Source organism: Cottoperca gobio, chromosome 19 (assembly GCF_900634415.1).
Source record: "Cottoperca gobio chromosome 19, fCotGob3.1, whole genome shotgun sequence".
In the NCBI taxonomy this organism is placed as follows: domain Eukaryota; kingdom Metazoa; phylum Chordata; class Actinopteri; order Perciformes; family Bovichtidae; genus Cottoperca; species Cottoperca gobio.
Genome location: NC_041373.1, coordinates 17648263 through 17675792, shown reverse-complemented (window position 1 = coordinate 17675792; position 27530 = coordinate 17648263). Strand labels below are relative to the sequence as shown.

At 41.1% G+C, this 27530-nt stretch overlaps 1 protein-coding gene across 1 annotated transcript; it reads left to right on the top strand.

The window, feature by feature from the left end:
* The first annotated feature begins 272 nt into the window (after positions 1-272).
* On the top strand, positions 273-18495 carry LOC115024620 (heparan sulfate glucosamine 3-O-sulfotransferase 6). Its single transcript, XM_029456381.1, has 2 exons — positions 273-1145; positions 16902-18495. The coding sequence occupies exons 1-2, from the start codon at positions 631-633 to the stop codon at positions 17518-17520; spliced, it is 1134 nt and encodes a 377-aa protein (XP_029312241.1). The 5' UTR covers positions 273-630; the 3' UTR covers positions 17521-18495.
* Positions 18496-27530: the final 9035 nt, after the last annotated feature.

Here is a 27530-nt window from a genome sequence, read left to right as displayed (position 1 = left end):
AATATCCCCTCTTCATCATGTAATGTTCCAGATATGTCCCTCCTCTTCCAAAGCATTAAACTAAAGACTATACTTCTGTGAAAAAATAATAATTTGATATACGAGTTTCTGTCTGTCAGCTTGATGAGGGTGCTAATTATTTCTCGCTGTTATGTTAGTGTCGCCCGTGTTGAGGATGAAGGGGGCGTGCGTTTGATAAACAGGGCGTGGATTTGGCAGACTGACAAGAAAGGGGGTGTTGAGGGTTTCCTATAGAGCCGCTGCCAAGGAGCCACTGGAGCGCACAGGAGGCACGGGAGCGCACAGGAGGCACGGGAGCGCACAGGAGGCACGGAGCGCACAGGAGGAGGCACGGAGCGCTGCGGGACATTCATTCACAGACACCTTTCAGCTGAGCGTCGCTGGGACTTTGCTTAAGTTCTTTAGAAAAAAAAAACCTTACAAGTTGTCTTCGATGACGAGCCGGCGCGAGACAAAGTCAAAGGGCGAGTGAGATAAGCCGAGGGATATGTGGAGCTTTTTGACGCGCGGGGGGCACGTTTTGCGCCACTTGCTGTTGTGGCACGAGCGCGGTGACTTTTTAAAAAGCCTTTCTCAGTTTGAGTGACTTTTAAAGTATGACTTCCTTTGATGTGGCATGTTTCCTGCATTGTGTCCTCATGCTCAGTATTGCGACTCATGGGATGTAGTAAATGGAGAGCCGCGCTCAACTTCGGACACCTGAGGGTGCAGTCCAAGCTGTCCGTCTTCTTTACCATGATCATCCTCTGCACGTACCTCTTTTACTGCCTCAACGGATACTGTGACTCCTTGCCAAGGCCCGTGTATGACCAGCAAAGTAATTTTCAAAACAAAATCAACCTAAAAGATGGAGCGTCAGCGCAGCAGCTCGGCGCGCAGAACGCGTCTCAGGTTGTCCGGGAACAGCTGTCGGACTTGTTGAACAGCGATGCTCCCTCTAACAATATATCTATAGCTAATACTTTCGGCAGCAAAAAGTTCCCTCAGGCCATCATCATCGGGGTGAAGAAAGGTGGCACGAGGGCTCTGCTGGAGTTCCTGCGCATCCACCCGGACGTGAGAGCCGTCGGCTCCGAGCCGCACTTCTTTGACCGCTTCTACGATAAGGGATTGGACTGGTACAGGTAAGCAGTTTTTTTTTTTAACTTAATGATACTACATTCAATTAAATATTAACTTTAAATCACGAGCTGCAGTTTTCATAATGACCGGAACAGTAATGCACTGTAAGGGTCAAAGTTCAGGGCAGAAGTCATGGAAGCCTGATTAGAAGTTGGATCTTCTTACTGTCACAAGGTTAAAATAGAGACTTTCTTTTTATTCCCTAAAGAACACATGTATACATGTGCAGAAGCCTTTTATCTGTTTATTAAGATGGTTCCTTGAAGGGTACAAAAAGTAAAAAGAAGTGCCAATAAAAAGTCCCCTGTTCTTCTCCAGATTAGTTTTGATGTCGCACTGAAATTCAAAATGTGCATTATATAATACATAATCATGCGAAAGCACCGCAATCTTTGTGTTTACCACAGATGTCCTCATAAGTCTCTTGGTTATGAGTCATTCAGTGTGATAAAAGCATAAAAAAATGACTAATCAACTAAAGAAACAACCGATTAAAACCATAACCACCGTTTAATCCACTGAGACGATGCAGCCCAACTCCTCTGATGGGATGTCTTTGGAATCTGTTTAATATTCAAAATTCATATTTAGAAATGCATGTTAATAAATGATACAGTATGAGGATTTCAACTTGAGAAGTGCCATGTGTATCTGACATTTTCCTGGACCACAGTGGGAAGAAAAAGTGCTTTACGTGGCATTTTCATGTATTTCCTCTTCTAAAATAATGACGTGTTAGTGGCTGATCATGATGTAACAAACACAGAGCTATTTCAAAACCCCTCTGCCCTTATTAGTCCAGGTGAGGCATGTTCTTGTGCAGGCGAACATATCGTCTCGTGCATGCTGCGATCAGTCCCTCTCCTCTCTTCATTAATATCCCTCGGCACCAATAAGAGGCTCTGCTGATAGCTTTCAAGGATCGCAGCGTATTCAGTCCCCTGCCAATAAATTGCTGTTTATTGAGCTGACACGCCGCTTCCCTAAGTGTCCGTGTTGGTCCCCCGAGGGCCTCGCTACCAGCCTGATCACACAGGGAGGGTGGGGTTGTTGTGGATGGTGGTAGTGTGGATGACCCCTCAGTCAGGTGTTTGCTTGAGGATCATCCGAAATGGGCTTTTGAAGATTGGCAGCGATATTTCTCTGTGCAAAATAGCCTCCGTTTGAATTCTTCCACGAAACACAGACACGTGAAATTGTTTTCAGGATAGCAGGATGCAGGGAGACAATAACCCTAGTTTTGGGTGGGCATGCCTGATATCTGATAGCACAGAGACGAGAGAGACAGAGAGGGAGGGACAGGGGGAAACCATTACAGAGGAAGAATGATGTTGGGAGTAAATGACGGTTTGATAAAGAGACGAGTAGACGAGAGAGAACACGGAGGTGTGGCAGAGAAATGTGTCCTGAGTGAAGACAGAGAGACGCAGGGAGAGATCAATACAGCCGGGTAATGATCGGTTCACTGTGAGGCTCAGGTGGAACAGCACTAAGTGACACCAGAGATCAAAGTGTGTGTGTGTGTGTGTGTGTGTGTGTGTGTGTGTGTGTGTGTGTGTGTGTGTGTGTGTGCACAAGTGTTGGTTCGTATTACTCAGTATGGTTTTCAGGGAGAAGAGGAGGCCGGGGTTTTCCTTCTTCACGCAAGCCACATCAACATGTCCGACGCAGCGGCTTGATGAGGTTTCATTTTTGAGTTTATGAATTTCTAAAACTGAATCTCCTGGAATGAGTTCAAGACAGACGCGTACGTTTAATTCTAGTAGTTTTGACATCTGTAAAACAGCTGTTTGCGATTCGTTTTCGGTCAAAAAATACAGGATGAAGCATTGAAGAAACAAAAACATGTAAGGAAATTGTTTAAAAACTGCCTGTGATCATTTCCCAGAATGCAAGATGACATCTTCAAATTCATTTTCCATGAGCCCATCGCCGAAACATATCCGGTTTATATCAAACAAGCTGCAAATCCTCACATATCTGAGGATATTTGGTATTTCTGCTGAGAAAATAAATGAAATGATTCATCAACTAATCAAATATTGGTCAACCGTTGCAAATCTATATAACCTGTTGGAAACTTTAGGGAAATATGTATCAAATGATTCCAGTTCCAACATTTCATGTTAATGTGAAGCGATACCGAGCTGCTTCTTGGACGTGAATATTTAAGGAGAATTCATACTTTTTACATTACTGTCCCATTCTTAGCAGATGGAAAGGTGTGTTCAGGGGAAACATAAGAGTTGGAAATGTCAGTATCTTGAGTCGGCAACCCCATTTTCCGCGAAACATATTTGCTAACACAGCTTTTAAAGTTTTATATATAGTTATACTATCTAAACAATAACTATAGCTTGTTACATTTATGTAATTATTATAGTTACAACTAAGGAAAACATGTGCAGGCTTACAGAACTATTCGAGTCCTGAACATCAACTGAACATAAAACACAACTACATCAGCTCAGAGTCTAAAATAAATATTATTTGACAGTTTTTTCACCTGTTAAATGTGATTTCTGTTGCTGAACATCAGTGCAGAGCTTCTCCACATCAGGGCTGTGAGATGGGACTGCAGGCTGTCATCTGTGATATCTGGGTTTTATGTAGTTCATGCTTGTAGACATGATCACAAATCTAGCAGCAGTAGTTGAGTTTAAAGACTTCTTGAAAGTGTATTTGCTCTGCTCAGCTTTCCGCAGCTCTTTCTCGATCGTCTTACTTTTCAACAAGAGTCTTTCAACATCACGTTTTATGTTGTTTCTCGCCACATATCAAGAAAACTCAACATTAGCCACCTGCAGGGTGACGTAGTAGGATGTGACGCATATTTCAGATTGTAAGATTGTCCACTGTCCACAGTCTTCAGTAAAATGATTCCCGTCATAACCTCAGCATCCTATCAGTGCCATAATCCCGTTTGAGGTCAGCGTGGGTCAAAGATCAATTCAAGTTAAACTTTGGCCACATTAACCTGCCAGAGAATGAGCACGGCGGACGTCAGAGCAGCTGACCACGTTACAAACTCGATCTTCAAACTGAAGAACATTTCATCTTTTGGGCATAAAAAATGCTATTTTAGGTTTCTCTTCTTATTTATCGTTTGCTGACATTTTCATCTGAAGCCAGCAACACGCTGTAACGCAGAACTCTAGAAAGGGTCAAAGGTGAGAAGACCTTTACTCGCTGTTTCTACTGCATCTGCTGCTGGTAAACTGAGCTCACCTCGTACTCTCCTGACACAGACACGTTCACCTTTTCTTCTGAAGGCGTAATGAAACGTGTGTCTGCTCCGTCCTCTACTGACAGCTCGTGTCAACACTGTGTGAATTGGACCGCTGTAATGACAAGTCAGGCATTAACATGGACAGTTCAGGGACGTGCGGAGCGGCTGGGAGGGATTAGGCCCCTAGTCGCAGTTAAACAGGGCCTTATAAAGCATTAGTCAACACCCCCGCCCCGCCACCCCCCTCACCTCGTAACACTGGCCCATGATGAACGCTTCAGTATTCCTACACCTCAACCTTTTGGTGCTGTAGAGGAAGCTTATTGTACCCAGGGGCTCTGTAGTTCACTGGCTTACAGACAAGCAATAAGACTTACTGGGACCTTTTTTTATTTTATATGTATGAGACAGATGTAAATGTTCGAAGCACGTAAAACTGATCTATAGTCCAGGAGGTTCTTCTGCAGCTGCGGAGTACATGGAAAGATTGTGGAGTAGCTCAAAAACTGAAATTATTATTGGATTTTATATATTGGACGTCCGTTTAGTCTGTCAGGATGAAGTCCACAGAGGGATGAAGTCGGGTCGATGGCTGCACAAAAACCTCACCATGGCAGACTTCTGTTCGTTCTCCCGTTTCCTTCAACAGTCAAACTTTGGATCCTTTTAACTTAAGACCAGGACCTTAACCACACGGTGCTGAAACCATTAACCTTAACAAAGAGGTCATTCTATCCCCACGTTGTTCCCATAAGGCCGGAGATATACTTGCTTTTCCTTCGTGCTGTGACGCAAACCTGCTAGCTTAACATGTTTTCCAACAGTAAGTGTTCTTTGGAACAAAAGATGTCCTGAGACGTCGGGTCAGAAAAGCTTACGTGTCGTTCTGCAGGACAGTTACAAACAGTAATGGATATAGTTCAAACGTTTAGCTGAAAGGTAATGGACAAATTGTTCTTTTCCGGCCTTTCATTTGTCACTTCACACATATTTCTAGAAATATTAGTAACAATCTGTTGCTTATTGATTGACATATGTCAACACTGACCCCATATGGATAATGAATAATCAGTCAGACTTCCTGCTGTCTTTTCCTCCTTCCCTTTCTGCCATACTTCCAGATATCATATGTAGTTATAAAAATATTGCTCATTTAGTGTAATTACATGTTAAGTTTCCCGTGATTCACATATATCAATTCGAAACAGAACCGTTGTATGTGCGGCCAACGATATCATGTGAAACTGGGCTGGAAAGTATCACTTATACTTCTCCTTCTCTGACAGAGCTCTTCATTTCAAAGTCTCTGAGAGAGAGAGAGAGAGAGAGAGAGAGAGAGAGAGAGAGAGAGAAGAGAGAGACAGAGAGAGAGAGAGAGAGAGAGAGAGAGGAGAGACAGAGAGAGAGAGACAGAGAGAGAGAGAGAGAGAGAGAGAGAGAGAGAGACAGAGAGACAGAGAGAGAGAGAGACAGAGAGAGAGACAGAGAGACAGAGAGAGAGAGAGAGAGACAGAGAGACAGAGAGAGAGAGAGAGAAGAGAGACAGAGAGAGAGAGAGAGAGAGAGAGAGAGAAGAGAGAGAGAGAGAGAGAGAGAGAGAGAGAGTGACAAAGACAGAGAGAGAGAGAAGAGAGAGAGACGAGAGACAGACAGGAAGAGAACAGTAGAGAGAGAGAGACAGAGAGAGAGAGAGAGAGAGAGAGACAGAAAGAGAGAGAGAGAGAGAGACAGAGACGAGAGACTAGAGAGACAGAGAAGCAGAGAGAAGGAGAAAGAGAGAGAGATAGACACTCTATTTAGAAGACGAGAGAGATAGAAAGAGAGAGAAGAGAGAGAGAGAGAGAGAGAGAAGAGCGAGAGGAGAGAGAGAGAGAGCCTTGGCCGCTGTCTTCAGCCTGCAACCAAGTAAAACACATGGACATCCTTAAAGGAAGCATTTGGCAAATTGTTTTAGAAAAAATGCTCACATGTGGAAAAGCCTTGGCTTTGCCATCTACTGGAAACGATTGTGTGGTTTGGTGGTGGAGGACGAGGGTTTGGGCAGCCATGGTGTGCAAAGTGAGTGAGTGTGAGCATGTGTGCGTGTGTGAGCTCGGATTCATCCGCGCTGCTCCGGGCTCTACCTGAAAGTGCGTCCACTCCCCTTCGTCCTCCTCGGTGCCTCCCCGCCTTTTCTCGACACTATAAATATCCAGGAGATATAAACATTTCCCGATATCAATCACCTAAAATAGGTTCTTTCTATTGATCTCTCTCTTTCTGCCTTTATCTCACAAATGAATTAACTTCTGAATATGCAATGCTGTTGACAAGGAGCTGCTCCTGGTGACATTTACACCCTCACAGTGTTGAGTGTCGCTGCGGTGGGTTTATTGGCTTGTTCAGGTCACTCCAACTGCGTAAAGCAAGACGAGTCCTCCTGTTCGAGTGGCTCCGTACAATCGATGTGTTCTCTCTCTGTCTCTAAATCTCTGCGCTTATCGACTCATCTCTTTGTCTCGCAGTCTCCTCTCTCTGAGGAAGCATGTTGTATAATCCAGTTAGCTCGACAGGAATGTCCAGATTTTATTTCCTGTCAAGACTTTTCTGCCAATCTCCGGTTGAATTCCTCTCTGCTGTATGTTGCATTTCTTTTTCAGACCGACGAAGCTTTGAGGCAAGAAACATATATGGAAAAAATAGGAAATGTATAGATCTCGCTGGAAGAAAGAAGGCTTTGTGCAGAAGACAGGGCTGAATGCTCTGCGAGTATTTGAAGCCGCATCAGTGTAGGAATATATGCATGAGACACACGATCCTGCAGGTCCGTCAGAGCTAATAAACATAACATGGCACACGCTGCTACTTACATGTATCGGAAGTTTTGTCAGAATTAATATGTAAATGAAGCTGGAAAAAGTATAAGGATGTAATCAAACAGGACTTGATGAATTGAAGCGGGACAGGTATGGATTTTGACTCGGTGGAAGAAGAAATAAAGGTCCGATCCAACGCAGTCATCAATATTTTGACAGCTCATCATTCTTCGACCTTTCGACTCCCAGCATGCCGTGTTTCATCCAATCAGAAATAACGGAATCAGATGCAGAAAACTGTGAGCTGACTCTTCAATCACAGGAACAAGACAAGTTGTGTGCATTGTAAGTAAACTGCTCAACACACGCTGTGAGCTTTGCTTCAGCCACACACCAAAGTCTTCCTGTTCCTTGTTTAACAGTTCAGGATGGTGTTTAATGAAGCACAACTAAATAATCATCTTCCTACTTCCTTGTCATCAGTCAGAGTACGTAGTCATGAGAAATAAGGAAGTTAAAGAGGAACAGAAACTTGTTGACGCGACAGTTTTAGTCATCGGGTTGTGTAAACTGCGTGTGGTGGTGGAAACGATATTTGTGCATTGAAAATGAGCTACACTGTGGGATTTGTCCCGATTATCAATTATCAATTAATTGTTTCAGCATCTACAATACAAAGAAATGATCATCTCCTGGCTCCATGTGTCCCACGGTTTTACATTCAAGTAAGGATGTCGATACTATATCACTTTCTCCATTCCCCCCCCCCCCCCCCATGTCAATTATTTTGTTGTTTTTGTCCTGGAAAGAGAAACATACTGACAGTTAGAGTCAATAATTACCTGCCTCTCCAGACAGACCTGTGCTGCTTAACTGGGTCTGAATCTGTTCTGCCCATCAAACCAAACCGCGGTAGATATGTGTGAATGTGTGTGTGTGTGTGTGTGTGTGTGTGTGTGTGTGTGTGTGTGTGTGTGCGTGCACCTCTCACTGGTGTCTCTCTCTCTGTTTAATGTCTGACTGCCTGGGCAGGGTGGGGGGTCGTGAGAACCTGCAGCCACCCTGAGAATCCCACAGAGAAACACACCTTTCTTTGTCTGCTATAAAACCTTCCTAGAAAACTCCCGTAGTTACTGGTTAATTGTCGCTGATGTCTGCGCTGCCTTCCAGAGGAAATGAGATTAATTATCCCTGAAAGTCTGGCGCGGAGAGCTGGAGCTGAGTTTGAGGACAAGCTAAAAATCAAACAAGACTGCTGTGAAGGGAGGAAATCTGGAAAGCAACACCAGCTCCCGCTTCATGTCCATCCCAACGCGACTGCGTCCTGTATGTTTGATGTGTGTGGACGCAGCCAAGGCCGGCTTAGTCCACTCTGATGAGCCTCATAGATGGCACTAATATCAGACCGCTCAATGGACTGTTTCCACTTGTAAACGCGCAGCTTCTGCCAGCAGCCATTTCCTCTTTTCAGCTAAAGACACTGCTAACAATGAGCTGAGAAACCACAAGGAGTGGCAGCAGCAACCGCTCGGAAGTGGGTTTGTAGCATCGGACAGTATCGAGTGTTCTTATTGGTCGGGACCTGGGGAGTTGCCAGACAAGCAAAAGTACATACTGAGTCGATTAAAGGGTGTCAGAGGTGTGTGTGTGTGTGTGTGTGTATGTGTATGTGTGTGTGTGTGTGTGTGTGTGTGTGTGTGTGTACTCATTTAATTAGTGAAAACGTGGTTGTTCTGTGTCGCCTGCACAGACTCAGAGGGGAGGGTAAACATTAAAGTATGTTCATGTTGACTTATGTTTAATCTTTAACTGTACTGGCTGACCAGAAGACCAGACACAATATATCTGTCTGTCGTAAAATTATATAATGTAGAAAAGTGACTATATGTCAGTTTGTATATATATATATATATATATATATATATATATATATATATATATATATATATATAAAATTCAATACAATATATTTGCAATATATTTTGGAAAACATGGAATAATGCAATATATTACAGAATACTCCCACTTTTAATTTACGTGCATATCATTCTTTTTATTTATATATGTATCTAAATATAGGAAACAAATATGTAATATACATAATAGCTGATATCTAATATGTTTGAGATGTTAATATGAACATGTGCTCTAAGGCTGCAACTACACTCAAATAATTAATTCATTATTTGGTGAATAAAATGGCCGTAACATGTTCCCAGAAATCAGAAAATATTCACATTTTAATCAGTTTTGGCCTTTTTGCCTAAAATTACTTAAACACGTCGATTATCAAAATAGTTCCCACTAAATGATATGTCAATCAACTAGTTGAGAACAGACTCACCTTTAATCTGCCGATTTCATGTAAAGTTTTAATATTTATTTTATTTTCTAAGACTTAATGGCCACATACACATATTCTTACTAACAGCCACATTACTTAACTGTGGCCAGGACGTCATGACATCTCTGGGGTCAGGATCTACCCGATCTACCCGATCTACCCGTCCATCCTGTGTTCAGGGGATCGGATGAAGGCAGGGTGGAGCCCCAGGGCCCGCGGCAGCTTGGAGATAAAGCCACACAAGTAGGCCCCTGTGGGCCGCGCAGGAACACGACTGCAGATTTTCCCATTTGATAAGTCAGGAGGGATGGGAGCAATCAGTGCACACACACACACACACACATGCACACACTCATATGGACTCATACAGTACACTCATACATTAACACTTAAACACACATAACAGGCTTATTTCCATGTTCCGTCATTACAGGTTGTTACGCGATCACTTCTTCCTTTCCACACCGTTTGTCTTACTGTATTAAGTACTTTAGAGATATGTTTGTTTGTATTATTATTACTTTACTTACCTGAGATAGGTTGTCACTTAACCATACTTTATACTTGGTTGAGGAATAAGCTCAGTTAGATGAGAAGATTGATACCAAAGTCATGTCTGCATGGTAAATATGAAGCTACAGCCTGTTAGCTTAGCTTAGCACAAAGACTGGAAACAGCTAGCCTGGCTCTGGGTGAAAAAAACTGCCCACCAGCTCCTCTTAAGCCCCTAAAAACCCTAATACCTACTAACATCTGGCGTCTTAAGTGGGAAAGGTTACAATCAACATTTATTCCCAGGACGAATGACCCTGCAGTAGCTCCGATCTTCCGTGATGGAAACATGACGCCCGGGTGTACACGCTAATTTCTGCCCCTTTTTCCGGCGCGATGCTATGTGACTTACATTAAAGTGAATATATAATAAGGCTCACTAATTATGGTAACACTTTATATCTTGTTTAACGCAGTTTTTTGTATGTACCGGAGATATAACGTTTCACCTTTGGACAGAGCCAGGCTTACTGTTTCCCCATTTCCTGTCTCTATGCTACGCTAAGCTAACCGGCTGCTAGCTCGCAGCTACATACATATTTCATGAGTGTGTAAACCATTATTGTTTTACATTAGTCAGCAATTAAGAGATAATTCAAAGAGTTGGTGTAGATTTAGTAACTGAAATTCACACACACACACACACACACACACACACACACACACACACACACACACACACACACACACACACACACACACACACACACACACACACAGATCTTCCTCTGTTATTAGGGCTGCGCTGGCTCCTCAGAGGAAACTGACTGACCACTTCTCACTCACTCACCGCTCTCTGGCCCTGTGATGTCTTTATTAACTGTTACGCCTCCATTCTTCCCCTCAGATAGAAACATTTTTCAGCTCTTTCCTACCGACCTACCCCAGTGATGCAAACCTCCTGAATAAAAATACTTCTCACCACCCTGGTGCGTCAGCCAGAGGGTAACCTTCGGAGTGTGTGATGGTCCGCCACACACACTCTGAGGCGAGACACAGTAACATGACGTGTGGGCAACATGGGGGTTGTGTAATACAGATATCATGGAAGGGGCTGATGGATGATATCGTGCAGAACAGGGTCCAGGTCATGTGAATTGATTAATTATATTACTAGGAATTATTATTATTTAGAACTGGGAGGTACTAATAAATAATATTATTAAATATAATATTTAATTTTTAGAATGAATAATAATATAAAAATATATTTATTAAATATAATATTTAATTTTTATAATTAATAATATAAAAATATATGTATTAAATATAATATTTAATTTTTAGAATTAATATAAAAATATATTTATTTAATGTATGTCAATACCTTTAATACATTATTGTAAGCCTTATTGTCGTATTGTCCTGAACGATTTGGAAATAAATATCTAATTTGCGATTAATTTGACTGATATTTACAATTACAATGTTTCACGATATTCTCATTTTCATTAAAAAATAATTTAAATGATCATGGTGTGATTTTGTGCGGGGATCTGTAACAAGTAAAACATATTTTCACGTCTGCAGAACGCCAGGATATCTCTGCAGCATCACGATAATTCATTCTCAATCATATTTAGCCAGATACATTTCCCCGTCGTGGGACTAATAAAGGATTTCTGATTCTGATTCTGATGAAAAGTCCTGAATGGAATCGTATTAACGCTGCAGAAACCCTGTAAGCTTGAAAATAACGACCGTTTCCACCTGACTCTTTCTTCTTTACAAGAAAAGCCTCTGAAACGGCATTTAGACACAAAAACTCAATGCAATCACTTATAATTAATTACTTTAGCCTTAAAATCTCATTTTGGCAGCTTCACAACTTGAAGAAATAAGGAAAATGTCCAAGAAAGACCTCTATTTTCTATGAATACATTTATCAAAAAGCTCAAGTTTGTCCTGAAACATCATCCAACTAACGTAATGGCTGAACTCCAACAGACACAAAGAGAAGTACTGCTTTACTTCCTCGTTTTATGGAGTTGCTCACAATCCCCGCTGACTTCTAATCAGCCCACAGAAGCTCCTCAGCCCTGTATTTGCCGTCAGTAATGACAAACCTCTCCCTCCACGCAGCAGCTTTCACAGATCTTTGAACACACACAGGCAGACTGTATCAGTCTTCAAATGTCCCTCTGTAGTGGTGGAGGATGTCTATGTGTTTTAAATCCCTTCACACGTGCCAAATGTATTCATAACAATCTCACGTTGAAGGATACAGTAGAGGCCAAGTGGAGGCTTTGAAGTTGGGATGGGGGGGGGGGGGGTGACATCGCATGTACGAGGGAGAAATCTGCACATGATGACATGTTGCATTACATGATCCCTCGTGATCCACGGTGGTCTCACAACCATCTGCCTCTGACCTTCAGGGTGAAAGAGTCCATTTCCACGCAGTGCAGGCTGGCAGGGATTAAGGGGGTCCGGGGGTCCCGGGGTCTGGCCTCGGGCCCAGAAGAGCCGGTATTGATCACAGCTTTGCGAGCTCCGAACCCCGGCTCCAGAGGGAAACTTCGAAACCAAGAAACACTTCCCTCATCTCCGCCATACACACACACATACACACGGAGGGCCTTATTACTCCCAGATGTGGATCCATCCTGTGGAAGGCATGTTCAGATGATTGCTGAGTATGTATGTATGTGTGTGTGTGTGTGTGTGTGTGTTGTGTGTGTTATAGTAGAAAGCGCAAAAACAGAGAGAGAGATGTGTGTGTGGTGTACAAACAGAAACGGCCGGACTGTTTGCTTCCCACTAGAAAAGCAATAATAGCCACCGTGTTTACAGTACCTGCAGGTGCCCTTTTTACTTTGAAATAAACACACACACATTTAAAAAAGCACTTTAGTGGGTGAACCCTTTCATGCCGTACCAAGTCAAAGAGAAACAGTGAAGTTGATAGAAAAATGGGGGTTTCAGGCTGCAAAACACATAGATAGGTTGTAATGCTTTTGTTTTATGGCCTTTTAGATCATTTAACCTCAAATATTTGGCATAAAAGACATAAAAACAGAGTCTCTGCATGTGTGTTACCAGCACTTCTGGGTCACAAGTGATGCTCGAGAGGGATTATATAGTCTATACATTGTTTTGTTAGGTAAATCCTCCTCCATGTGCCTTTAAGCTGTTTTGCTCTCACCCATGATTGGATTTATTGACTGCATCATTTACGTGTCAGTTCATTTAAGTTGATATTTACAGATAGCAAAGAAACTAAATATACCGTTAGCTGCGGCTCGCTGCGGCCATCTCTCCACTCGCTATAGCTTTAACTTGATACAGCAGAGAGTGCAGTTCACCAAGCCAGAGTGCACAGTGTGGTCTGGCATGTATTTAACTGCAAATTCTGCAGTGTTTTCATGGAAACTTTACATTTCTTTGACACATTAACTTTCTTTATGTAGTAAAAATGTCAATAGATTCTGGTATTGACTCATTTTTGACCCAATCTGCAGTTATCTCAACACTCAGAAATGGAAAATGCTATTCAAACAATCCACACATGAACCAGCCCCTGCTCGTCTCCTGTTGCTTGTGTTGAGAGTCAGTATACACAGCTCACTTCTCATATTCTTGTCATAAACAGTAGCCTATTAGCCTGCAGTGTTTTAAACAGGCCCTAATAAAGCTCAGCCCACCCACACAGAGTCGGAGGGTCTGGATACACTTGTGTGCGCAGATAAACGCACATCTGCACACGTTCAAAGCCGACAGCATTCTTGCTCCAGATGCTAACAGTAAAGGTGTGATGACAACAAACATCAGGGTCCTAGCTTTCCATAAATACAGAGGCTGGTATAAGATAACAAAAAATAAAAAAGAACAAACACTATGTTTTCATCTTCATGAGAGAAGAAGAGATTAGACGCCCCCCCCCCCCCCATCCTCCTCCCTGAACTCCACCGCTGTGTGGCCTCCTGGGTTTTCTGTTGTAGGTTCTGTGATTACAGCCTAGTGGTTCAAAATGTAAACATGATGTCAATAGGAGCCCCACTCCGCCTCGAATTGAACACCATGGCTTCCATTAGACTGATTGGATGAAATCAAACATCCATTCAGTGCCATAGACACGCTCGTGAAACACCAAACATCGCCAACAAACCGGCACCTCAGATCTGGTTGTGGGCTTTGGATGTCACTGCCTGCAACCACAGAAAAAGAAAAAACACTGAACATATGTTGCATCTTGCTTATTTGGGCCGACTGTGGATAAAAACTCTGTTCGATATAGGAGGCAATTGTTCCACTCTCTGAAACATTAACCGTTAAGTTTTAGTTCCAGTCCCTTAAGAGCTGAGCGGTTGTTTCTGCAGCCACTGTTTTGCACTAATGCTCACGAGCTATACTGGGAGAAATTCATCATAAAAGAAGCCTCCACTGACAGTTATATTGAGGGAGTGCATGTAGCCAAAAATATGTTGATTAAAGGATGCAGTGCTCCCTTCTTCTGTCCTGGAAAAAACTTAATTGCTCAGGCATGTTCTCTCGGGGGTTGTTGGGAGTTTGTGACATGGAGGGAGCGCAGGTAAACGAGGAAGGTTAAGTAGATGAATTAATCCGGTTTTCACCACAAAATACCCTCGCAGATGACATGTGACGGTATCCAAATTTCCTCTCAAAGCCAGAGTTGTTTAACTGCTCTTGGATCCAAATGAGAAATGTAGCTTTAGATTCATAAAAACTATATTGCCAGTCACGTCATGTGGTGACCAGCCTCAGAAACCTTGGCTTCAGAGCGAGAGGTTGCAGCTTATGCGCTTTGGCCTGAAATGCCAAAGTTGAGAAGAGCCATAGAAACAGTATTGTTTTTTCCAAACTTTTCTCCCTTTGGTGTTTGTTGTATTTCTCTCTATTCTTGTTTAGCCCCGGCCCTGTAATACATCTCAGGGGCTTCTTATGAATACCATAAGTTGTGTACTTGGTGTTACCCTCGTAGCTTCATGCCAGGGGACACGCCGGACTTGGATCTGACTGTGTGTGTTGGATCACAGAGAGAGAGAGAGGAATGGAGCGCAGAGCCCCGTAAGCCCTTCACTTACAGACCAACCACGAAGACTACGACCCAACCGTCACCACATGCCTGCTGAGGACGGAGGGGGGAAGCATGGAAATTAGCTGAGGGATCTTTCACAGTTGCTACACTAGAATTCCTCATTGCTTAGATTTCTATAACACAAAGTGATTTGAATCTCCTCTTTAAACTCAACAAAAGGTCTTTTTTTGTTGGAAAATTGGCAGTTTTTTCACCACGGAGGTTATTAAACTCCATTTTAGCGTTACGGTAGCATTTGGATTAAATAAAGGACACGAGACGAATAGGTTTTCCTTTCCCTCCCATTTCCTTCGTTCTATATACAATCTGCTCTGGCACGTTAAACGGACTCTCAGTCAAACGCAGGCTTTGGTCAGGGTTGGTTGGATTTTTTGAGGAACTACTACGTCTTCTCAGTCTCTGAGTCATCTCAGGAGGAGTAAAGATCAAGAAGAAGAAGGGAAGCACAGTCCTCTAGGAGCCAAAGTGTGCTCAGAATACCTCTACCACTGATGATAATAACAATCTGAGGGCCAAAGGCAATAACCAGGATTAAATGCAAACACATGGCTACCATAAGACAATACTTCACTAACCTGTTTGTTACAGGATACATTTGGACTTTCGCCCTTTTTCTTCTGCAGCCAAAATATTCAATAAATATAAAGGATAATTCCAGTCTATTACAACTTATTTTCATAACTTTGATCCTCATTTCTATCGGTAATGATAACATTGTACACAGCAAATTATTAATGCGATCTGGGAGCATGGAAATATTGCTGTAACAAAATACGACGGGTCAAAACGAGTCGGTCAGATTATCAGACAGGTTGTAAATTAGACAAATGATGACTTTATTCAGAAGGAAAAGTGTTTTTCTTGGCTCAGATTTGTTTGAACCATGTCTGATTGATTGACGTTTCACTTCCAAGATGTAAATAATAATGATTTTGGTTTTCGAGTCCTGGTATTTCACTTGAATAGAACAGAGAAACCCTCACATACATCCTTACAACAGTTAGTAACACCTGTCAAAAGGTTTCTTATTTTCCCATCGTGTGTTCTTAGCCGACTCGCTGCTGTAGCTAATGTTAAGCCTCCGTTCACAAATCATCTGTTTTTGTTCAAAGTCGGACGTGTACCTCGGAGCTTAGCTGCGGTCGTTGGTGCTAACGTTAAGCTATCTGTTGATGTTCATTAAATACGTCTAAACCAAAATGCTTTGCTGTTTCTTCACCGATTAAAAACAGAATATGTGTTGAGTGTGGATTTGGAGTCGTTTAATATTTTGGCACCTGAGACGTAACAAATAATGTCGCTAAGTTTAATTCCTTTTGCTGTACCAGTGGTTTAACGGTAATGTGGCCATTATTTCAGTCCTGCGGGACGGTCTCACAGCCTCAAGAACCGAGAGCGGAGAGAGACCCCCGCCTGTTTAGGAGGAGGCGGCGGATAAGAGGAAATTACTTTCCTGAGGTTAATATAGCCTTGAGGTTTTCCTAGTAGCAGCTCACAGCCTCCCTCCCAGTACGGTTACTGGTTACTCCATCAAAGCCAGCAGCTAATGTCACGTTTATCTCCCTCTAATCGCAGATTTAGTCCACTATTAACAAAGCAAAATCAAAAAGCCTTCAAGGCAAGTGAGGCATCATCAAAGGAATGCTATGCGAATTATGAGAAACTCAAGGGAATGTATTTTAATATAAAGATGTTTTATTACAGAACTGTGTGTTGGGATTGGGAATATATAGAGTACAGTTTTATTAATGGCGGTCTTTCTTTTTCTCTGTCATGCAGGAACCTGATGCCTCGTACTCTGGAGGGTCAGATAACCATGGAGAAGACCCCCAGTTACTTTATAACCAAAGAAGCTCCTCGGCGCGTCTTCTCCATGAGCCGCCACACCAAGCTCATCGTGGTGGTGCGTGACCCCGTGACCCGGGCTGTTTCTGATTACACCCAGACTCTGTCCAAATCTCCCGGGCTTCCGTCCTTTCAGAACCTGGCCTTCCGCAATGCCACCACGGGCCTAATCGACACATCTTGGAGTGCCGTGCGCATCGGCATCTACGCCAAGCACCTAGAGAACTGGCTGCGCTTCTTCCCGCTCTCACGCCTCCTCTTTGTCAGCGGAGAACGCCTCGTGACGGACCCGGCAGGCGAAATGGGCCGTGTCCAGGACTTCCTGGGACTCAAACGGGTGGTGACGGACAAGCACTTCTACTTCAACCAGACCAAAGGTTTCCCCTGCCTCAAGAAGCCCGAGGGGAGCAGCAGGCCGCGCTGCCTGGGGAAGTCGAAGGGCAGGCCCCATCCCCAGATCCCCTCTGAGGTCCTGCATAGGCTCAGAGACTTCTACAGACCCTTCAATCTCAAGTTTTACCAAATGACCGGCCACAATTTTGGTTGGAACTGAACAGCTGCTCACCAAAGCTCTTACAAACTGTTAGTAGCATTCTTGTTCAGCCAACTACCAAAACCAGACAGGGATATCTTGAAGACTGTGTGTTACCAAAGGTTTTACCGTGCAAAATATGCCTTTCCTTTATTTCTTAAGCTATTAAGACTTCTTCCTTCCTGCAGATTCACAACAGCAATGCTAAAGAAAAGCTTGTGAGACATGCTGGTTGCTGCTGCAATGTGACGAGCAGAAGCCAGATTGAAGCATACTTGCACTTGGCACCCCGAGAGGCAGTAGTATGCTTAACTCTTATTGCTGTCCAAAACACTTAACGGCGCAGCCTCTATATTGAAAATAACTTCAGAAAGATGCCAACACTGCAAAGAGATGTGCCTAAAGTTAAACCAAATGATGAACGAGTAACGAGCCATGACAGTCTGGCAAAGCTACGATAAACCAAACGACATAGAGGGACACGGGAGCTCTGCTAAAAAACAAATTACATACTCAGTCTGCGAGGAAAGAAGCAAAGGGTTTTGAATCAAAATAAATAACTTAATCATTCAGAATCCCATCAGCATTGTTCAGTTTGCCTCTGTCAGGTTTATACAGTGTATGCAGTTATAGATAGTTCTTTGTTTCTTTAGTTCCTTCAATGCAAGCTCCATTTCTAGACTGTCTTTAATACAAATGAAAGATCTAGCATGGTGAAAAAGGTACCACACGTCTAAAATGTAAGTCCACTATTTGCTGTAAATTTGCTGATATTTATGTCGCCAATACAATGCTTGTATAAAATGTTCTCGACAGAAAACACCTGTATCTGTGATTGTTTTCTACTTGTAATCAACACTCACCTCCACAAACATGCAGCTGTATATTTCTAAAAGCTTAATTTATAAGATGACAAACTATTGTTGAGATGTTTTCTCTGAGACTTTTGTATTTGAAATTCTGCTGGAAATTCTGACTAAAACCTTTATTCTAAAACATGTGTTTTTGGGCTCATTTTTGCACCGCATTTCTGAGAAGCACTCAGTTCATCCTCTTTGTATTTATTCCAAACAAGCCAATGTTGCTGCTGCCGGGAATCTAAAATACATCTGTTTAGCAGATGATTTTCTTTTCCTTGAAGAGACCTACCAGACACTAGAGGATGATTAGAAAAGAAAATGAAAATAATCACTGTTGTGTGATTTATTAAGGGATAACTTGTAGGAAAGCTAACATTTATTTACAGTGTATGAAAATGCTCTGGATGCTTACTTGAATTTTTAGCCTTTGCTTATTTATGAAGTTAATATACTTACAAACAGCATGAATAAACAACGTTTCAAAATGTAAGAATATTATTTACATCAACAGTTGGAGCTAGAGCCAGCAACCAGCTAGCTTAGCTTAGCATAAAGACTGGAAACGGGGGAAACAGTTTGTCCGGCTCTTTCCGAGGGTAATAAAATATGCCATCCAGCATCTAAATGTCATGAAATGAGTCATATTTAAATCCTATGTAAATATGAAGGGCTCATTCTAAGCTAACACAACAATCCTTAGTTTCAGGTGACTATACACTAATGAAAACATAGTCATGAATATTATAATATAATAAATATTAAGATTTCGGCCAATAAATCCCCTGGAAATCCTACACAATGAGCTCCAAGCAGCAAATTAATTCTGCAGTACAACACAATTAAAACAGCAAGAAGGACTGCCACAGTTTACAAAGCTGTTTTAAAAGCCTGACAGAGAGCCATGTTTGGAAAATAACAGCAGAACATGCAGTCATGGTCAAAGTAATAGTCTTAAATCTTTGGATATAGGCCTACACTTGTTCACCTTTTTGCTACGAGTTAGATGAAAGACTAGCTAGCAGCCGGTTAGCTTTGCTTAGAATGTAAACAGGGTGAGCTAGCTAGTTCAGCTTTGTCCAAATGTAATAAAATCATCTCTAAAACTCACTAATTAACAAGTTAAATCGGTTTTGTTTTGTTTAATTTACATTTTGATCTAAACTGAGTTAAGCTAGCTTTTCCCTGTTTCCAGTCGTTATGCTAAACTAAGCTAAGCTAACAGGTGGGAGTGGGTGATTGGGTGGGGGGGTAGGAGGGGTCATAAGGCTGCAGGGGCTAAATTTGAAGTTAACGCAGGAGAGTGGCTTTTCTGGTGTGTAAGCAATCAATTCACTGGGGTGATTGGAGACCTTTTGGGAATGGACAATCTTTGACCCCTTTGCTCCCCCTTGACCTGTGAGCCTGGCCGCCATAAACTGCTGTCCGCCACCACCGTGCTGGTTAATGGAGTCGCCCTGCATGAGCTATGAGCGTGGATGCATGCTCTCACACACATGCACACACTCACACACAAATAAACACACACGGGTGTACAACAACTCCCCCCGATCCATTAATATTGCATTCCCAACCTCTGGGACCTCCACTGAAGGGAGATGGTCCGGATCAATAACTGCCTGTTTAGTTTATAGTCGGCGGGGATATGTGCTTATACGTACCATGTCCCACTGTCACTTTGATTTAACTCAGGGGTCGAGCTAGGGACACTATCATGCATTTATAAAATATTATTTAACACCTGATATATCTTCCATACATTTGTAATCGATGCAGGACCTAAAACATACACAAGGGAGCACACATGACCTTAATCTTCCACGGGTTTCGCTTCCATACCTCTACTTTCTTATTCATGCGGTTGTTATTTCATTTAATTACAAATCAGCGGTAGTATTAGTTATAGTTTTTTTTCTAATTATTAACATCATTTATTATAATCATCAACCAGCTCTGCCGTTGGCCTCAGCACTACAGAACTTTATAGCAACTTTCAGCTTGTTAGTTTTTCCAGTTCAAAACTTTGATTTATCGCTCTCACTGTTTTTGGCTGCGGCAGGCAGCTGTTTTTTTTTCTTTTTACCAAAAATATATAGAAAAGGCTCGGATGAACCCACTGTACAAACAAAACTACTTGGTTATGTTTAGAAAAAAGATCATGGTCTGGCTTAAAATAGGCTAAGTTAAGTTATTTAAGTTACAGATGTGAATTAAAATAAGTAAACTGGAGTAATTGGCACCAGGTGTCCAGGTACACGGCTCCTAATGAAAGCTAACGATGCTCTGTATCTATGATTGTTTGTTGCCCCAAACCTACAATATCAAATAGCTTTAGGTCATAAAAGTTACTTTTTTATATCAAAACTCAGCAGCCACTTACACAGCTAACTACTTTTTCTGAATATACTTTAGATGACGATCAGTTGTCTCTGTGAATTTCTACTAAAATGTGTTAACGTTTGACAGGTGGGTGGTGTTCATTCTCCACCCTGCATACTCTCCAGTTATAGAATATCTTCGAGTCACACAACCCCATTCATGGGTGAGGAGTGCGTAAAGGGAACCAGCCAGCTATGTCGTTGAGTTTCCCGTTAGTGAAAAGTTTCCTTTATGTCTCTCCCTGCACCAAAGAGCCCTGAGACTTGAGATAGCAGCAAATCTCTCATTCATCAGCTGACTGAAGTTATTCAGGCCTGAAGGTATTGATATGCAAACAGGATGGTTCAGCTGCAGGTCTGCCGAACAGGCCTTTATCCAGAAGTCCCTGGCTCCATTCCTGATACATTTCTCTGTTGCTCACACAATGAGTTTCCCTGTCAATGGTCCATGTGGGCGTCTGGCTCCACTGAGGGTGCATAGCATCCAAACACCCATGGATTAGACCAAACCCGGATATTGGGATGGATGGGCGAATGTCACCCCTTCAGATCTTTACACCCCTAATGAAAGTGGCTGGTGACCCTTGTGGAAGAGGTCAAGTGTCCTTACTCGGGCGGGAGACGAACGGTTGCTTTTGGACTTCTCGCCAGTTTGCCAGCCTGCTTACAGGGCAGTGCATGGATTCAGCCAGGCGTGGAACAGCTGGAGGAAAAGCAGTCGCAGATCTCCTGTTGAAGACCTCTGTTCTACAAGTTGGAAAGAGAGGATGGAGACGGCAACGATGGAGAAGTCAAATGAAACAGAGTGTGCCGTGGCCTCATTAATAGTTGGTCCGTGTTGGTTTTTGGGATAAAAACAAATATCTGTAAAAACAGAACAATAGCTCGCAGGTAATCAATGCCCTCTTGCTCCTCCCTTGTGCATAGTGCAACGCCCTCCATTGATGAAACATCCGATTACAATGGCTCTGCTCAAAACCGGTGGATCCGCAGGCCAGTTCTAGATAGCACCATGGTCCCAAGAATCCTTAAAGTAACCAGGTTCAAGAACCAGAGATAATCTGGTGGAAAAGGGGTCAGAGTTTAAACTCTTTAATTCACCAAATCCTGCCACTGCTGTCCTCTGACAACCGCAACCGCAATCATCCTACTGTTTTAAGTAACCAAACAGAAAACTCGCCTGTTTTGTTCCCACATTCTCCACACAGTCCATCTTCTGTCCACACTGCACTCTAATGACCCAAACAACATCTCTTCTCACTCCTGAAGTGACTTGAGCAACTGGTCACCGCTCTGCTGCACGCCTTGCTTTTCTCTGTGGAGGTCAGGATCAGCCCTCTGACCTGCCCAGAGGTCAGAGTTCAAAGTGCATTCCACCACCAGGGTCATCTATGGTCATTTGACCCTCATATGCAGAGGGTTATTCTCAGACAGATGAGGGGAAAGTGATTACAATCTGTTACTGTAATGGACTCAATTACTGTGAATAATAGAGCTAAATTGGTCATTATTGAGGAAATTGCTGAGGGAGAAACCATTTCTTTGACATTAATATGTATGATCCCTTATGTTTCACCAGATTGCGGCTGAGTGTGACTGTGGTGGGATTTCAATCGGCTACAATAAAAACAATCAATCTGAAATATAGATCCCTTAATGTAACATAACATAAAATAAGCATATTTTTAATGAAACAGCTGCCTACCAGAGGGACGTCTTGGTGGGTGGGGTTTGTCCTGGTGGTCATTCGATCTGTTGCCCTTTGACCTCAAAGTATAGAAGTGTGAGGAAGAGGGAAAGTCTGCCGTCAGCCAGACATACCTGAGACTGACAGTCTAATGCTATCAACACAAAGATCCTTTATTAACATGTACCACATTTTATCTGACACTTTTATCTAAAACGCCAAATATGCAGTTCCTCTATTTAGTGTAGTTGCCAGAAACCAAAGGATGTTTCTCAGGATTTACCACCGGACACTGAATGTTCTGACTGGCCACAGCCTGAAACAATTCTCAGATAATTATTACGTCTCTGTCTCAAGAGGGACTCTTGGCTAACATCTAAATATGCATCTCCGTTGTAGAAAGTCAGGAGGTGATAGGCAGTTGGCTTGTTAGTATAATGGATGGATTACTTTACAGTAAATGGGCCTGGACCAGAACCTCTGTATGAAGTCAAGTGTAGCTACATTTCCAGTTAAAAGTCAATCAAACAACCACAAAGAGGCACAAAATGACTCCAATGAGACGTCAAACGACCACAGAGACAGAAAATGGCAACAAAGAGACACAACCACATACTGCAACTTGACTGCAAAGACACACAAAGCAACTACAAATGCTACAAAGAGTCGGAAAACGACTACAATGAGACACAAAATGATCATTTTGTGTCTCTTCTGGTCTGGACGTCTCGCTCCTATGTCGGTGGTACCATGTATCGATAAACTGGAGCCCATTGTCTCATAAAGTGTCCATGTCTATGTTGGCATTCCTTTATTTCACTGAATAAAGAAACTTGAGATTTTCACTTGAATCTTAACATTTACTCAAAACATTTGAAAACCTTCCCAACAGGGACGGCACTGGCAGCGTTTGAACCAGAGGCCAGTTCTTCTGAGAAGGAGGTCTGTTGAATCTCGCTAACAAGAACTTAGTTCAGCTCAAAAGGGAACTAGAATCAAAGCCTTGAACATCAAAAAGGTGTCCTTCAAACCCTCCGTCCTGCTGTTGTCTGTTTATCATAACTTCCTGAAAGGACGCCAAATCATACAGCCTGTGATTGGTTTAATATGAGGCCTTCTCTACTTTGACAAGCAACCTTCAAATTAGGAGAAAACACTTGGTTCTGGCTGCAAGAGACGCATTCCTCCAGCGGAGCGGAGAGGATTTGCACCCGTGTTTCCTCTCTAATTAGCAGATCGAGGGAGGAACAAAGACATGAAACATACATTAATTACAAATCACCGGGAATACATCCAAGTTCCTGTGTTACATGCTCCTATATGCTACTTTCCATTTGATCGTCCTGCTGGTGACAGTTTGCCTGATGAATGAGCCGTCTCTCATTGATTCCACCATATGCTCAGCAGAGCCAGTTCAATGAGGTTTCGTGTTGTCTTGGATCCGAGACGTTTGGCGGTTCGGTCATTTAACGTCTCGGGGAAACTAAGGAGACGGAGAAAGTGGACGAACAGCCCGATGAACCGATCTCAGGGAACAGGTTGTCTTTAATTATAAAAGAGAAGCTGAGGTAATAAGATAAAGGTATGAAAGCACAGCTGACAACTTGCCCTCAGGGAGGGTCATTAACACCTAATGAAGCTGACCCCACAGTGGGTATCTATGGATGACCTTTGACCCTTAACAACAGTCACATTTATAAAGAAAGGCTAGTTGTCCTGCTGGGAATGTGCAGGCTATATTTTGATAATGAACTACTGCTATTCATTATTAATGACTCATTGATCATTGTGTGGAAATGCATAGTTGAACACGATTTAAAATATCCTGTTCTTCGGCCAAAGCCAGAATTTAAGTGGAGCATTGGAAAACATGACGAGGTTATTCTCTCTGACGTTAAAAAATAAAAGCTTCTTCATGTTCAGCCAAGGAGGGAAGCTAGACATTTGAAAAAAGCAGCTCAAAATAAAGATGTATTAGACATACTAAAGCTTTATAAACGCTTTGTTCATGACATAATTGATCATTAATTGACTTAATTGTTATAATTAATTGAGAAAGATGTATTTCACGAGGTAATTCAAAGTGTTTTACAAGAACATTAAAAGCATTAAGACATCTAAGACCAAATCATTTAATCGAATTTGAAACATGTCATCAAAATGCTCTTAACAGATGATTTATTTTTTTGCAATGTGAGACTTTTGCAGAAGGACCCTGAAGGACCCTGAAGGACCCTGAAGGACCCCCCACCTCGCCCGGCCTCTTCTCTCCTCTTCCCTTCAGTTAGCTCCGTGTTCACTAGCCTGCTGTGTCGATTGTGAAACTCCATGTGAGTGCTGTTACACAGCTGTTTCTGCAGCCTGCGCGCACACACACACACACACACACACACACACACACACGCACACACACGCACACACACACACTGCTTTTATCCTTGATGCCAAGTGTTTGTTGGCGTTGTGTGTCTGGACAGCGTGAGGGCTGATGTGCTCTGCATTGGACGGTCTGTTGCCAAAGTTTTTATTATTTCTGTGAAGTTATATATATATATATATATATATATATATATATATATATACATATATATATATATATATATATATATATATATATATATATATACATATATATATATACTAATTCTGGTCAAACAGGTATTATACATTTAATTATTTCCTCTGTAGGTTACAACTCTGGCTTCTTTTAAATCAAGGCTGAACCCTTTTCTCTTTGCCTTTTATTATTATTATTATTATTATTATTATTATTATTATTATTATTATTATTATTATTATTATTATTATTATTATTATTATTATCTTTCACAGCACTGTAACTTATGCTCTTGTGTTGTATACCTGTCTTATTCTATTTTAGATTGTTTTTATATCTATACTTTTTAATGACCGTTTTTAATGTATTTAAATGTCATTTTTATAATGTCTTAATGATTTTAATGTTTTTGTAAAACACTTTGAATTGCCTTGTTGTTGAAATGTACTGTATAAATACACTTGCCTTGGTTTGCTCAGGTTAAATGGAGCATACGTTTATATGGAAAATGTCACAGGCATAACAGTAGCAAAGATGGACTCTAACACACACACACACACACACACACACACACACACACACACACACACACACACACACACACACACCACGATTTCCCATCCCCAGCCCTATTCTTCCACCTCCCTCCTGTCCTTTGTTTTCCTCTCTGCACCAAAAGGTAAATTACACAACAGATGTCTGGGGAGTCAGGTCTCCTCTCGTACGCCGGAGCCGCTCTCTGAAGGCTCTCTCAGTTCAGATGGAGTTCCCCTTCGCTCCCGCTGAGGATAGGGAGAACGTCCTGAAGGACCCGCTCGTCTTTCAGCAGCTTGGGGGACACTTCAGAGAGGGGAAGTAAAAGCTTCTGCTCGTATGGAAAATGTGCTGCTGCTGTTATTACTGTTAATTTCTTTTCAGTTTATTAGATGAGTGATTCATGATTTGTAACTTTTTCTGCATGTTTTGAAGCTGAGTAATCCATCAACGTGTATGCCCTTCTGTATGTTAGTATGCTGATAATAAAAAAACATATATATATAATAATAATAATAATAATAATAATAATAGTAATAATAATAATAATAATAATAATAATAATAGTAGCAGTAACAGTAACAGCAACAGAAATAATAATAGTAATAATAGTAATAATAATAGTAATAATAATAATAATAATAATAATAATAGTAACAGTAACAGTAACAGTAACAGTAATAATAACAACAATAATAATAATAATAATAATAATAGTAATAATAATAATAATAGTAATAATAATAATAATAGTAACAGTAACAGTAATAATAACAACAATAATAATAATAATAATAATAATAATAGTAATAATAATAATAATAATAATAATAGTAACAGTAACAGTAACAGTAATAATAACAACAATAATAATAATAATAATAATAATAATAGTAATAATAATAATAATAATAATAATAGTAGCAGTAACAGTAACAGCAACATAAATAATAATAGTAATAATAGTAATAATAATAGTAATAATAATAATAATAATAATAATAATAATAATAATAGTAACAGTAACAGTAACAGTAATAATAACAACAATAATAATAATAATAATAATAATAGTAATAATAATAATAATAATAATAATAGTAGCAGTAACAGTAACAGCAACATAAATAATAATAGTAATAATAGTAATAATAATAGTAATAATAATAATAATAATAATAGTAACAGTAACAGTAACAGTAATAATAACAACAATAATAATAATAATAATAATAATAATAATAATAGTAATAATAATAATAGTAATAATAATAATAATAATAATAATAATAATAGTAACAGTAACAGTAACAGTAATAATAATAGTAATAATAATAGTAATAATAATAATAATAGTAACAGTAACAGTAATAATAGTAATAATAATAGTAATAATCATAATAATAACAGTAATAATAATGATAATAGTAATAATAATAATAATAATAGTAATAATAGTAATAATAATAGTAATAATAATAATAGTAATAATAGTAATAATAAGTAGGAAAACCTTTATTACTTTTATTAGCATCTTTTCATTTATTCATTATTTATATTTATATTGTATTGTCTTTGATTGTCTTTGTATTTAATTAGCTTTTCGATATATATATCCCATATTGGTGAAAGTGTAGTGCCTACTTGTGCTGAGTCACTGTGTGCTGAATGTCAGTAGCTCAGACTGAGCACATATTACCAGTCGGTGTGAGAGAACATCATCAAGCTTTATTATCTGCAGTGATTCCCCGAGCACACAGAAGCAGTGTCCTCTTCCCGTGGACTGCTGGGATCCCGGCTTCAGTTAATTCCAATTTTGGAGCCAGAGATGGGAACAATATCACAGCTCATCCCTCGGGGCGCTGACAGGGGACCAGATCACCTCCCTGAGTCTCATTATTTAATATCAGAGCGCTTTACTCAGAGGCTGCAAGGAGGTCAGAGATTTATGGTCAGTGTTCAATAAGAAGTCACACACACACACGAGCAAACACCAGCCTACGATTTAGAGAAAGAGA